At 37.7% G+C, this 15,232-nt stretch overlaps 1 protein-coding gene across 1 annotated transcript in view; it reads right to left on the bottom strand.

Moving 5' to 3' along the window:
• LOC126284028 (GTPase-GDP dissociation stimulator vimar) overlaps positions 1-15,232 on the bottom strand; it is a 109,881-nt gene that overhangs the window by 30,976 nt on the left and 63,673 nt on the right. The window contains exon 8 of the mRNA XM_049982581.1: positions 5,424-5,555. Coding sequence (XP_049838538.1) covers positions 5,424-5,555 — 132 coding nt within the window. The remainder of the gene's footprint in view (positions 1-5,423; positions 5,556-15,232) is intronic.

Here is a 15,232-nt window from a genome sequence, read left to right on the forward strand (position 1 = left end):
CTACAAGATTTCTGCTTCTGTTCTATGTGACAGTTGAATTCCAGTCTGAGTTAAAGAGGTGTGTGTGTGTGTGTGTGTGTGTGTGTGTGTGTGTGTGTGTGTGTACAAGGGTGTGGTCAAAAGCTAATGTGTAGTGTCTTTTAGTTGTGCCTGTCTGCAACTTAACTTATTATTTATTTAGTTACATATCTTGCATGGCTTCATGAATATGATTACTTTTTGCAAACATGACACATGAGGATCCTAGCTGTTACATGCAATAATTATAACAATCAAACATAGCAATCAAAATTCAGTAAATTCTTTACACACATTAGTATTACAATGATCATTAGTTTACCATGTACCATAAATCCTAATTATTACAAAATCATTTTATTTATTTATAAAGACACTTGAAACAACATATGTTTAACTTACAAAATATAGTTTTGATGTGAAAAGCATATGGTTACTAATTTTCAGGGAATCTTGCACCTTTTTATGCCATATCAGCCCATTCCTGTACAGGTTTCAGTCCATCATTTTTTTGTTGTTTGTCTAGAGTAGGTGCATTTGGATCTGGTGTTGTGGTCATGTATATCACAACATTTACTTTAGTTTTCTGGCAGACAAAGAATGTAATTAACTGATTGAAGTATAAGGAGTAGATTGAGTGCACATTTGTGCTGTATGAACACTTCACAAAAAGATTCTCTAGAGCCTACTCCATGTATTATATTTTTGCTCTTTTTCATAGCAACAACACTTTGTTAAGATGTATATCTGCAACACCATCCCATAATTCTATGCAGACGTTAAGACAGGGAATAGATTTTATATGTATATCATTGATATTTCGCAGTCCACCTTACAGCGGATGGTGGAGGATACCACTAATAGTCATTTGCTTTCCAGTTCCACTCAAAAATAGAACAAGGGAAAAACAACTGTCTGCATGCTTCCATACAAGTCCTAATTTCTCGTGTCTTATCTTTGTGGTCCCCTAGAGGCAATGTATGTTGCAGGAACAGAACCATTCTGCAATCAGCTTCAAATGCCAGTTTTCCACATTTTCTCAAAATTTTCCACGAAAAGAATGTCGTCTTCCCTCCAGAGATTCCCACTTGAGTTCCTCAAGCATCTTCGTAAGACCTGCATGTTATTCGAATTTACCAGTAACAAATCTAGCAGCCCACCTCTGAATTGCTTTGATGCCTTCCTGGTATGGATCATGAACACTCAAGAATATGTCACACTAGTATCCTATTTGTGGTCTCCTTTACAAATGAACCACACTTCCCTAGAATTCTCTCAATAAACTGAAGTCAACAATTTGCCTTTCCTACCACAATCATCACATGCTTGTTCTGTTTCATATTGCTTTGCAATGTTGCACCCAGGTATTTGAATGATGTGACTGTGTCAAGCAGGACGCGAAAAATGCTTCTTCCAAACATTAAGGGCTTGTTTTCCTACTGATCCACATTAACTTACATTTTATACATTTAGCTCTAGCTGCCATTCACCACACCAACTAGAAATTTTGTCAAAGTCATTTTGTATCCTCCTACAGTCACTCAACTTGACACCTTACTGTACAACACAGCACCACCAGCAAATAACTGTAGATTGCTGCCCACCCTGTCTGAAAAAATCATTTAGGTATATAGAGAATAACATCAGTCCTATCACACTTTCCTGGAGCACTCCTAACAATACCCTTGCCCCTGACTAACACTCAACATTGAGGAAAATATACTGGGTTCTATCAATTAAGAAGTCTTTGAGCTCACATCTTCTTTAACAGCCTGCAGTGGGGCACCATGTCAAATGCTTTCTGGATATCTGCAAATATGCAATCTGCCAGTTGCCCTCCATCCACAGTTCCACATTACACCATGTGAGAAGACAGACAGCTTAGCTTGGCACAAGTGATCCTTTCTAAAATCACAATGATTCGTGGGCATAGTCTTCTTCGCCTAAAAAAAAGTTGTTACATTCAAACTGAAAATATGTTCAAGGATTTTGAAGCAAACCGATGCTATGGATGTTAGTCTGTAATTTTGTGAGTCTGTTCTTTCACCCATCATATACAGACGAATCACCTGCACCTTTCTCCAGCACTTTGCTCTGGCTGAAAGATTTGTGATAAATGGGGGGCAATGCCATAGAGTACTCTTTGAAAAACCGAATTGGGATTCCATTCAAACCTGGTAACTTATTTGTTGTCAACTCCTTCATATGTTTCTCTATGCCAGGGATGCTTATTACTATGTCGTCCACACGGGAGTCTGTTTTATGGTCAAACGGCAGTATGTTTGTACAATACTCGTGCATGAATGATTTCTTGAACGTGAAATTTAAAACTTTGGCTATCATTTTGATATCTTCAGCTGCCACATCAGACTGATGAACAAGTTATTGAATGGAAGTCTTGGACTCACTTAGCAACTTCACATAGGACTAGAATTTTCTCACATACTCTGCCAGATGTTTTGCTAAGGTGTGAGAGTGGTACTAGTTGTGCTTCACACACAGATCGTATCACAGACACACCAATTTCCACTAACCTTTGCTTGTCATCATTTGTGCATTCTCGTTTGAACTGAGAGTGCAACAGCCCCTGCTTCCTCAGAATTTTCCAAATCTTGTTATTAAACCACGGTGGGTCTTTTCCGTCCTTAATCCACTTACTACGCACATAATTCTCCAAACCACAATTTACAGTCTGTATAAACTTTACCCATAATTCCTCTGCATCCAGCTTACTGAAACTAAATGATGCCAATTCACTGTACAAATGAGCTGCTGACAACTGCTTTGTCTCGAAATAGGTATAAGATGAACATCAACAAAAGCAAAATGAGGAGAGTGGTATGGAGTCAAATTAAATCAGGCGATGCTGAGGGAATCAGGTCAGGAAATGAGACACTTAAAGTAGTAGATGAGTTTTGCTATTTGAGGAGCAAAATAACTGATGATGGTCGAAGGAGAGAGGATATAAAATGTAGACTTGCAATGGCAAGCAAAGCATTTCTGAAGAGGAGAAGTTTGTTAACATCGAGTATAGATTTGAGGATCACGAAGTCTTTTCTGAAACTATTTGTATGGAGTGTACGCCTGTATGGAAGTGAAACATGGACGATAAATAGCTTAAACAAGAAGAGAATAGAAGGTTTTGAAATGAGGTGCTACAAAACAATGCTGAAGATCAGATGGAAAGATCACATAACGAATGAGGTGGTACTGAACAGAATTGGGGAGAAGAGAAATTTTTGTCACAACTGGACTAGAAGAAGGGATTGGCTGGTAGGACATGTTGTGAGGTATCAAAGAATCACCAATTTAGTACTGGAGGGCAGAGTGGAGGCTAAAAGTCAGAGGGAGACCAAGAGATGAATACACTAAGCAGATTCAGAAGGATGTATGTTGCAGTAGGTACTTTGAGATAAAGCTTGCACAGGACGCAGTAGTATGGAGAGCTGCATCAAACCAGTCTCTGGACTGAACACCACCATTACCAAGACGTTGCTCATACACCTCCTACGTCTAAGTTCTTTGACCATAGCCTACATGTTTATATGTAAACACAGTGTATTTCATGAGTGCACATCGCAATAGTGAGATATGCAGTTAAACTTGATAAAACTGAAATATGAATGTGAAAATGACAACAAAAAGTCCAACTAAGTGCAAATAATTTTTGTGTGTGTGTGTGTGTGTGTGTGTGTGTGTGTGTGTGTGTGTGTGTGTACAGTGATCTCCAGCAATGTAAACATGTACATACCTGAGGACAGGTACAAGCCTGAAACTGGTCATGTGACAAATAGATAATCTTTTATTGTGACTGGAAGCAGAAATTTTTCTACACCCTAAGAAGGTTTTTTGGCTCGAAGCTTACTTGTCTAACAGTCTTTTTGTTATACCTGTCTGCATCTCAATATCTCTACTATATGGTGACTAGCAATCTATCCTTTTCATTATACAATACTGTAATCATTCCATCCTGGATTTTCCATTGTTTAAAGTTTTAATTTATGCATACCACAGACAGAATAACAGGTCTAACGTGTGAACAAGAGAGTATATGTCCATTTTAATGGAGCTGATGTAGGAATTATATGCCCATTCAGTTTTGTAAACAAAGTGTGTGATTTTAGAGCCAGGTACAGCCAACAACAACCACTGGAGAACGCTGCAATTGTAAACTATGATGAGTAGGAAGTTGCATGTGATGCACCAACTCATTTCTAAAATGTGCACCAGCCATGATGGAAACCACGTTTGGGCTACTTCATAATAAGTAACACGTCCTGTGTGAAGACAGCTTCATATTTTGCATTCTGCATAAGACGTGGATCACACAATTGGTTTGACTTGTTACATAGTTGCTATCAAATGATATGAATCAAAGAACAATCAAATAGACCAATGATTACATTGTGAGTATCTCTTGTGGCCTGATCAATTGTTCTTTGATTCAAATCATTTGGTGGTGATATCTAACAAGTCAAAACCCCTATGCAATTCGAGACTGGAAAAAATCAATAAAAGAATTTCATAAACGTAAGTGGTTTATGGCTTCAGGGATATTACTTGTCAGTATGACTGTCATCAAAATATTGTGGTTTCTCAACAGTGGCACCTGGCTGAAGGTTTGAAAGCTTTCACCAATACAATGTATATTTAAAATTACAATGAGAACAGTCAAAAAGTCAGAATATTATGTAATTACAATAGGTTTACCACAGAGGCACAATAAAAATAAAGTACCAAATCATATCCCTATAGGAGCAACCTGCCTCCATAACAAAGATTATTAACAAATGCCTATATAGTGGCACTTTACTCCGAGGTAAGAATATTCTAATCATGGTGGTGAATGAATGGAAGGAGAGGCTGTGGCATAAAGTTCATGATCACTACTCACTGTGACAATGTGCTGGATTAAATTCAAAACCTCTCCACAGTGTATAACGAAGTGAGACACAGAACATTGTCAATGGTGACCTGTCAACCAGACAGGGCTCTCTCAGCACATTTGTGAGGAGCAGATTGTGCTGGCACTGGGTTTCGGGCTCTGTCTCCACTTCATCCATAACATCATAAATCTAACACTACACTGTACAAGCTCTCGTCACAGTCACTCACGACACAGACACACACTTGACACTTCATAAAATGTCAGAGGAAAGCAATGGCAAACCACCTCCACCAAGACCTCACTGAGCATAGTGAAGCAAGTTTCCCCGTATCTACTCTCTTATGATCATTTTCCGAGTACTGGACTACTTTGATTTCTGACCTACAGCACCGACTTTCACCTATAGTGCCACCTGCCAAATTCGATCAAATTTACTGCAACAGCGGACAGTGCAGTGAATAAATAAATTTAAATTATACAAAACTGTGGATACATGGACAACAAAAGGCACACATACCTGTTCGTGCAAAGTTCCCCATGGCAAGGACACCTGTTATCTGCAGATCTTCATCATCTGATTCGATCCAGTTTATCATGGATCTGAAGACGTCACCACAACCTTCTGCATATAATACATTCATACTGTCATCTGAAAAGAAGTTAATAAAAATATACATTCAAATAACTCTCACAGAATCACAAGTCACTCTTTCCCATAAGCAACGTTATAAATAAGTTCACTGAACAATAAATTGGTCACCCCAGTGCAGACACACAGACGAATCGTTAAGCCTTTACAGACGGCACAGCAATCAAGTCATGTGTTCAACCATGCACACACCACCTCTACTGAGCATAAGGCAGTAGCAATCTTGAGACATTTATGTTTTGAGTGGAGATTTATATAAACACGGTAAAATGTAAGGATGTGACAGAGTGGCAAAAAGGAGCAGTTGTGTTTAGCTGTGGTGTAACACACGTGGCCACGAAACACATCAGAAATGTGGATGCAAAAAGATCCTGACCAAGGAACCAGATATGCGTTGCACGGCTGTGAATCAAAGTTGCTACCCATCCCGACAGGTATTGTTGCAAGCAACGAATGACGGTCCATCCCAACCCGTCAGTGAGAGAACAATGAGATGGGAACTGTATACAATGAACATTTCGAGTCAGTCACTGTGCACGAGGCCATCATTCACATCTACTTTCTGAGACAACAACAGCAAAGTTCATCATGCCGGATGAATATGTGACTGGTTTTCTGAACACTTCTCCACCCTATTACATTTTGACTCACCTGCAAAATAATATGACTTTAATTACACAGAAAACCTGTGTGAGATGTCGGAATAGCACACAAAGTGCTGACATCACCACACCCACAATGGGGGGCGAATAATTTTTTGTCTGGTAAGCTTACATTGATGGTATGTGAAGCAGCAACTAATTACATTCAGCCTACTGCAGGCAATCTTTTAGAGGTGTCATTACTTTTACAATAAAAGCTATCTACACCTACACAATTCTCTGCACACCACCATACAGTGCGTGAAGGAGGGTACTGCACTACTAGTCATTTCCTTTCCTGTTCCACTCACAGCTAGAGTGACAGGAAAAATGACTATTATATATATATATATATATATATATATATATATATATATATATATATATATATATATATATGCCTCCATATGAGCCCTAATTTCTCGTAGCTTATCTTTGTGGTCTTTGCGTGAAATGTATGTTGTAGGCATTAGATTCATTCATCAATCAGCTTACATCCCAGCTGTCTAAATTTCCTCAATAATATTCCGGAAAAAAATATTCTTCCCTCCAGTGATTCCCCTTTGAGTCCCCAAAGCATCTCTGCAATACTTGGAAGTTGTTTGAAACTACCAGTAACAAATCTAGCAGCCCACCTCTGAACGCTTTGATGTCTTCCTTCAATCCAACCTGGCACGGATCCTGAACACTCGTGCAGTACTCAATAACATGTTGTACCAATGTCCTATATGCAATCTATTTTACAGGTGAACCACACATTCCTAAAATTCTCCCCATAAATTGAAGTCAACCATTTGCCTTCCCTACTATAGTCCTCACATGATTGTTCCCCTTCATATCACTTTGCAACCCACGGCCTGGATATTTAAACTACATGACTGTGTCCAGCAGGACACTACTTATGCTGAATCAGACACTACCAGTTTCTACTTCCTACTCATCCAAATTAAATTACATCTTTCTACATTTAGAGCCAGCTGCCATTCATCGTATCAACTGGAAATTTTGTTTAAGTAATCTTGTATCCTCCTACAGCCACTTAACTTTGACTCCCTCCCCAACACCACAGCACCATCCGCAAAGAACAAAAATCTGAAGAATTAACAGTGCTCAATGGCGTGAAAATGCAGAAGGCAGTGGAAACCACTGTATAGAAGACAAAACAGTTCACAATTGAACAGCTTCATGTCAGTGTCCAACAGGCGCTATATTTTGGCAAGCGACCACGTAACTATGATCACGTATGCTTGATGAACTGACTGTTTAGGGGCCATGTTAGAAAGCTAGAAAATCAGAAAAGAGAAATGACGGGCTCAATCTAAATATAGTGCGGGGAGGAGGGGTGTGAATGGAAAGAGGTAAGGATTTTGGTCAGATGAATATCTAGTAATGTTAACAGCAGCAGAAAATGGTATAATGGCAAGTAGATTACTTTATGAATACGAAGGTAGGACAAGAGTGAGTTGCTGTGAATATTTCAGTGATAGGATTGTTCTCATCAGAATCAACAAATAAACTAATGCCCACCACAGAGGTGCAAGCATACATGCCAAAGTCACAAGCACAAGATGAAGAGTTGGAGGAAGCATATGAGTGTACCAGTGGAAAAACCCTCCTGTTAGAGCACAAAAAAGGTGAATAGAATTCTCTTTAAAAAAAACTCTTACAGAAAAGTGAGAAACCAACTGTCTCGATCCTCATTCTGCCTTCCTCACCAAAAATTTTGGCATTTGAACATATTCACACTCTCTTAACATAGAACATTCCAAATCCTTTTACACAGTTTGTCTTCGTAGTTAGGCCTTCATACTCACTTCCAATGTCTATGTGTGTGTCTCCCACTCTCTTCTTTTCCTCATTCTCTACATCAAAGAAGCAATGACAGAAGTATAAGAAGGGTTCAGGACTGGGATTAAAATTCAGGGTGAAAGAATATCAATAATAAGATCCACTGATGACACTGCAGTATTCAGTGGGAGTGAGGAGGGATTACAGGAAATACTGAATGGAATAAGGAGTAAGCCGAAGAAAGATGGATGTAATAAGAGGTAGCAGAAATGAGAACAATGGGAAATTACCACTAAATTTGGGGACCACGAAAGACAAAGTGAAGGAATTTTCCTACCTTGGAAGCAAAATAACATGACAGATGAAGCTAGTAGGATGGAAAAAGCAGATTAGCACACGCAAAGAAGACATTCATGGTCAAAAGAAGCCCACTAGTATCAAACATCGGCATTCATTTCATGAAGAAATTTCTGAGGATTTACATTTGGAGCACACCACTGTATGTAAGTGAATCACAGTCTGTAAGAAAAACTGGAAAAGAAGATAATTAAAGCATATGAGATCTGGTGCTACAGAAGGATGTCGAAAATTGGGTGGACTGACAAGATAAGAAATGGGGCTCCAGGTTTCTACAGAATTGCCAAAGAAGGAAGATATGGAAAACAGTGACAAGAAGAAGGGACAGGATGACAGGAAGTGTTAAGACATCAGGAAATAACTTTCACTGTAGTAGAAGGAGCTGTAGAGGGTAAAAACTGAACGAGACAGACAGACATTGGAATACTTGCAACAAATAAATGAGAACACAGAGTACAAAAGCTGCTCTCAGATGAAGAAGTTGGCATAGGATAGTAATTCGCAGTGGGCCACATCAAAACAGTCAGAAGACTGATGGCATAATAATAATAATAATAATAATAATAATAATGAGTGAATGGAAAGAGGTACGGATTTTGGTCAGACGAATATCTAGTAATGTTAACAGCAGCAGAAAATGGTAAAATGTAAAGGTAGGACAGGGGGTTAGTTGCCGTTATAATGTTTATTTCAGCACTACAATTAAAGTTACACAGCAAAATGTACGCTAGAAATCTGTATGAATACATATTGAGATGAGTCCACAATTCTTATGGAGCCAAAACAGGTTCACAGCAAAATGCATGACTGAATACTGTCTAGTGGTGTTGCGAGTAGGTGATGCTGTAAGAAAACTTTATAACTGGAACATCAATGAAAGGTGAATCATTCTAGCAACAATACAGGTGGAAAAAGGGAAAAATCCACTGACATAAGAGGCTTTGACAGACACAGGATGGAGGAATGAGCATCTATGGAATGGTGAAGCTGGTTAGCTGCTTGTATGTTGTGCTGAACATATATGACAAAAGGTTGAAGGACAGTGAAAGCAGGAGCAGGAGGAAAGATGTCAGACATCCACACCTCATCACAGAAGTGGAGCTTGGAGGCTTGCTGATTATGTAAACCAGGATAGGTAGCAGTATACGGCTGATCTAATGACAGTACAATGCCGGTGTGGATCAAGTGTTTCAGCAGAAAACTACTGTGTGTTTCCATGTTGACCCAATAATTTCCAGTGGGCCCAGGATCTTTGGCATCAAACCACAGATCAATAGAAACAAGTTTCCCAGTCAAACACCAGGTCTACAGTTGTCTCTTGTCATTCACACTGACAGTTGCTCGAAACATTCACCATGGCACGGTTCACAATTTACAGGCATGGCATGACCTTGTAACATTACAGGACATATTGGGACTTATTGAAGTATTCGATACTGTAGACTTTTAGGGGATGTCGATACAGATATGCAAAATGTAAAGGGAAACTTTGGTGATGTTTAAATATTGTACTGTGTCAATATTAGGACATTTTGCACAGAAAGAACAAAAATAGAATTAATGTAAATATATATTAGTGTTAGTAACCTATTTTCATTCAATTTTGTAATTATATTTCATTTTGTAAAAGAAAGACTCACTGTTTGCTGTAGCTCTGATTAATTGTATAAATTATCAGTTTTGAGATACTTTTAAAAACTCACCAGCTAAAGAGAAAGTCTGTAAATGAACGTTTAATGCACACTTCTGGAACTTTCTATGGAGAAATTCTATATTATGATCGCAAAAATACGAAAACTTGTGAAAACTGTTTCATAAACTAATTTCGAAAGACGATTTGTATCAAGAAATATTGCTAAAAAGATTTATTTACGTTTTGAAACACGATTTAAATCATTTTACATATAAATAGTTGTTCTAAATCACTCAAGAAATATATCCAGAATCAAATGTCAAGATATTTCTGGAAACATCGGTACAAATCTGGTGAAGGTTATCCAGAAGCTGGTAGAAAAATGTTATAAAATCTATTTGGAAATTATGCTTGTAAGAATTTATATGTACTGATCCTTTTACTTACTTTAATCTGTACTAAAATTCTGTAATGTCTAATTTAGTTTTAAGTCGTGAATTGCTATCGTATTGTAAACAAAACATTGTCAAAGACTCTCATTCTTTGGAAAGATATTAATACACCTAGGAGTTGTCAGTTGCCAGTTCGGATATGCAGTGTGGTTAGCTCGGAGAGTCAGTTGTGGAGTCTGTGAAGTCTGTCAGTTCTGTTTGTAAATAAACGTCTGTAATGAAGTATTACTTGTTGTCATCAATATGAACTCAAGACCTTTTGCACGAAGCAGGCACCTCCTAATGCAACGTTTTAATTTGGTGTTGAGGAGCTGAAATGTTATAATTTGGTGGAGGAGCTGGGATGTTATAATTTGGTGGAGGAAGCAGAGGATATGACGACCACCCAGTGATTCTTCAAAATAAAATACGTCTCTTCTGGGATCACAAGAAGAAAATACGTCTGTTTTGGGACCACAAGAAGAGAAGAAGAGGATATATGACGGACCAGTCATTCTTCAGAAGTAAATACGTCGATTCTGGGGTCACAAGAAGAGGAGTGAATCAACCGAGCGAAACCATCCTGGAATTGAAGAAATTTCGCAAAACACGGACACCAACGACCGCTGATGGACACTAAGATAAGTACCTGCTTCCTAAAATAATGGAAAAAAACGCAGATTTCAGTATTGACAGCGGTGTAGCGAGTACACCTATTAGGGAAAGTGCTTCTGACAGTGTAGGAATGTTGGAAATGTTAAAACAAATGTTTTCAGAGTTAAACTCGAAGTTGGATAACATAAACTCGAAGATGGACGATTCTTGTGCCAAATTACGTCAACAAATTGAACAGACACAACAGATGGACAGGTCGATTTCGAAGGCTGTGTGTGATTTAAAATCAGAAATAAATTCAAATACAGAACAGATTGCTCACACTAATCAGGTTCTCGAAGAATGGCGAATTACTTTTGAGTCAAACCAAAAAGAACTTAGTTGTCGTGTGGACACAGTTGAGAGCAAAATTTCTGTCCTTGAAACTGATTTAAGTAACAAAATTTCAAATAACCAGTCAAAACTTAAAAAAGTTGTTGATTTTGTAAATGAGGAAAATTCTCAATTGAGAAATGAATTTGACCAGACAAAATGATTTTTTGAAAGCGAAATTGAATCTTTCAAATCTGATTCTGACAAAAAGGTCACAGAAATTTGTAGTAGAGTAGGTAATGTCGAAAAAACTGTAAACAGAAAATTTGTAGAAATACAAGAAACTATGTTGCAAAAAGGTTTTAGTAATAGTTGTAATGGGGTATGGGGAAATTTTCCCATTAAAACTTATCCCGGTGACAAGAATATACACCCAAAAGACTTCATGCAATTCTGCAAGGAGCAGTTCACGTCCATGACAGATAGTGTTAAGATAAAATTTGTAAAGAAATTACTTGATGGTGAGGCGCTTTCGTGGGCCAATCAGAATTGTTCCGCGGAAATGTCCTTTGAAGATTTCGAAAAATGTTTTCTAACCAAATTTTGGTCTGAAACTGAGCAAGCTCGAATCAAAAGTGAATTCTTGAATGGTCCTAGTTACAGAGAATCTGATGGATCAATGAAAGCCTACTGTGAGAAACAGTTGCAAAAATTAGTGCATCTGGATAAGCCATTTGATGAGCTAACTCAAATTGATGCACTAAAACGGAGACTTCCGAAAAGAGTACAATGGGGTTTAGTATATGGTCCAGATGAGTCCATAGAACAATTCTTGAAATATGTGGACAAACTTGATAGAGCCTTTAAACAAAACAACAGATTTAACGACTTTGTAGGTTCATCACACAAAGGGTGGGAACCGAACTGTGGAAATAATAACAATAATAGTGAACGAAGAAACTTTAACAACAACAGGGATAATTATAATAGCAATGACAGAAGAAATTTTGGTAGGAATGATCAGCACTTTAATTCAAACAGAGAATGGGAAAATCGAAACAGGTTCTCGGGTAATGACATGAGAGAAGGTAACCCGAGGCAGGGAAACGACAGACATAGGCCTTTAAACGACTAAATGCTCCACTGGGAGTCTGTCAGTTTGGGGCAAGGAATTTTCAAAATCAGGTTAATTTCACCCGGAACAGACAGCACTATAATCAAGACCTAACCAGTATAGACAGTATGCTTATGATCGATCTGTAGATAGAGGTAATGAAAAAATTAAATTTGACAGGAAATTTTGGAATGTCATCAGAGAAAATACTAGAAACAACTGTAATAGGAACCAGGCTACTTTTGATGAGGTAGGCTTAGAAGATGATATAATTGCAAATTTATATAATCAAGAAGAAGCACCTAATGCTGAAATGAAAGGTAAGGATAACTTTGATAATTTTGGATTGTACAAACTTATGTGTGGTGATGTTTTAGATGTAAGTTGTCATAATGATGTTCGTACTGAAGTTTCTGGAAAGTCTGATATTCATGTGGATGTGGTTGGTGAAGATGGTGTTGTGAGTAATGTTGGTGATACTAGTAGTGTTTGTAGTGTAAGCTCAGGCAATGATGATGATAATGTTGATGTTAAGGCTAATGGTGATTATGTACTAGAAGATTTTGATGGTGAATTGGATGGAATAGTTTATGTTGAAGTTAAGGAGGATGTTATAAGCAATAGTGTTGAGAATAGTTGTGCCAGGAACTCTAACTACATTCCACATGAGAATCAGATTGTGCCAGTTCAGCTTAGTAATACATCAGGAGACAGGGGGGTTGATTGTGCTGATGCATCTGAGATTATTTTGAAATCTGTTTGGGACAAATTTAAAGATTACAGTGATGACAATGATGTTAAGATCAAATTAAGGGAAATTTGTGAACCAGTTTCTGCTTTTGAGCCTAATGAAATCATCAAACGGGGTACTAGTCAGGATGTGTGTGAGGTAAATAGTAATCCAGACATTCCAGTAAATTCCAGTAGACCTAGAAGTTTGAAGAAAGTATTGCCTAATAAAGAAAACCTAAATATGGAACAGAGGTATGATGAGATAGCAGAAGATCTTTTGTATGAAGAACAGGAAGAAAGGGAAAACACCACTATTGGTAGTCCATACATAAAAATTAAAGCTGCAGGTTGGGAAGGGTATTGTTTGATTGACACAGGGAGTCCAATTAGTGCCATTTCAAGCAAATTAAGAGATATAATTAAGCATGATCCTGACTTTGTTGAATTACCAGTTGTTGGAATAAAAATTAGAGGCATTACCGGCAAACTGAGCAAAATTGTTAATAGACAGGTGTTGTTGTCCTTCAGTATAAATGATGTACAGTTTACTCAAGAATGTCTTGTAATAAATGACCTAAATGAGAATGTACTGTTGGGTATGGACTGGATATTAAAAGCTAATGCAGCATTTGATTGGGAAAAGAGTTTGTTTACCTTTATTGATCCTAAGACGAGAGTATGTTCCAGTACTGACATGTCGGTTCAAAACTGTGCTGATAAGGGAATTGAAATTAGGGACGTTACATTTTCTAAAGACAGTGGTTATTGTGTAGAGGAAATTACTGAGGATTATGATGATGGAGAATATGGGGATACAGTTCAAGAAAAATTACGGGAATCAGATAATTTGAACCAAGAACAGAAGGTAGAGTTAGAAAGATTATTGTGGAATTACTGTGATGTTATTGATGATAGACCTGGCAGAGTAAAGAATTATCAATGTAAACTCAGATTAAAACCACATGAGCCATTCTTTATAAAACCTTATAGTGTACCCATTGCAAAGAGAAAAGATGTAGAAAAGGAACTTCAAAAGATGGAAGAGTGGGGCATCATTGAGAGAAGTAAGAGCCAATACAATAATCCTTTGGTAGTGGTTGCAAAACATGATGGCAGTGTCAGGCTTGTACTAGATTCAAGACACCTAAATAAGTATCTGGAAAGAGAGACCGATCATCCCGAGAATATAGACAAATTACTTCATAAATTTGAAAGAATGAAATACATGACCAGTTTAGATCTCACATCAGGATTTCACCAAGTAGAATTAGAAAATGATTCCAGAAAGTATACTGCCTTTTTGTATGGGGGAAGATGTTACCAGTATTGTGTGGTACCATTTGGGCTGAATGTCTCAGTAGCCGAATTCATTAGATCACCTGACTTTGTTTTGGGAAAAGATCTTTTATCAAAGTTAACTGTGTATGTAGATGACATTTTGATCACTGGAGAAACTTGGGAAGAACATGTTAATACTTTGAAGGAGGTTTGCAATAGATTAAGGAAAGGAGGAATATCACTTAAATTATCTAAATGTAAGTTTGGTATGAAAAAATTGAAGTTTCTGGGGCACAGTATTTCTGAGGAAGGTATTTTGCCAGATCCTGAAAAACTTGAGGCAATTGCAAAATTCCCAATTCCAAAAACCAAGAAACAACTAAAGTCATTTTTCGGGATGTGTGGTTACTACAGAAAGTTCATTAGTACCCAAGCTCTAAATGCTCCAAGTCTTAACAGATTGCTGAAGAAAAACACAATGTGGGTTTGGGATCAGGAATGTGAAGCTGCTTTTGAAGAAATAAAAACACAGTTATGTAACAGTCAAATTTTGTACCGTCCTGATTTAAGTTTACCTTTTTGCATTATGGCAGATAGTAGTGATTATGGCCTAGGTGCTCACCTTTTCCAAGAAGTAAATATAAATGGGAAAATAGAACACAGGTCTATTGCTTTTGCTGGTCGAACCTTGAAAAAATATGAGAGGCAATACACTGTTACCGAGAAAGAGCTTTTGGCCATTTACTGGGCATTTTCTAAATTCAGAAATTATTTAT

This window comes from Schistocerca gregaria, chromosome 8 (genome assembly GCF_023897955.1).
Source record: "Schistocerca gregaria isolate iqSchGreg1 chromosome 8, iqSchGreg1.2, whole genome shotgun sequence".
Classification (NCBI taxonomy): domain Eukaryota; kingdom Metazoa; phylum Arthropoda; class Insecta; order Orthoptera; family Acrididae; genus Schistocerca; species Schistocerca gregaria.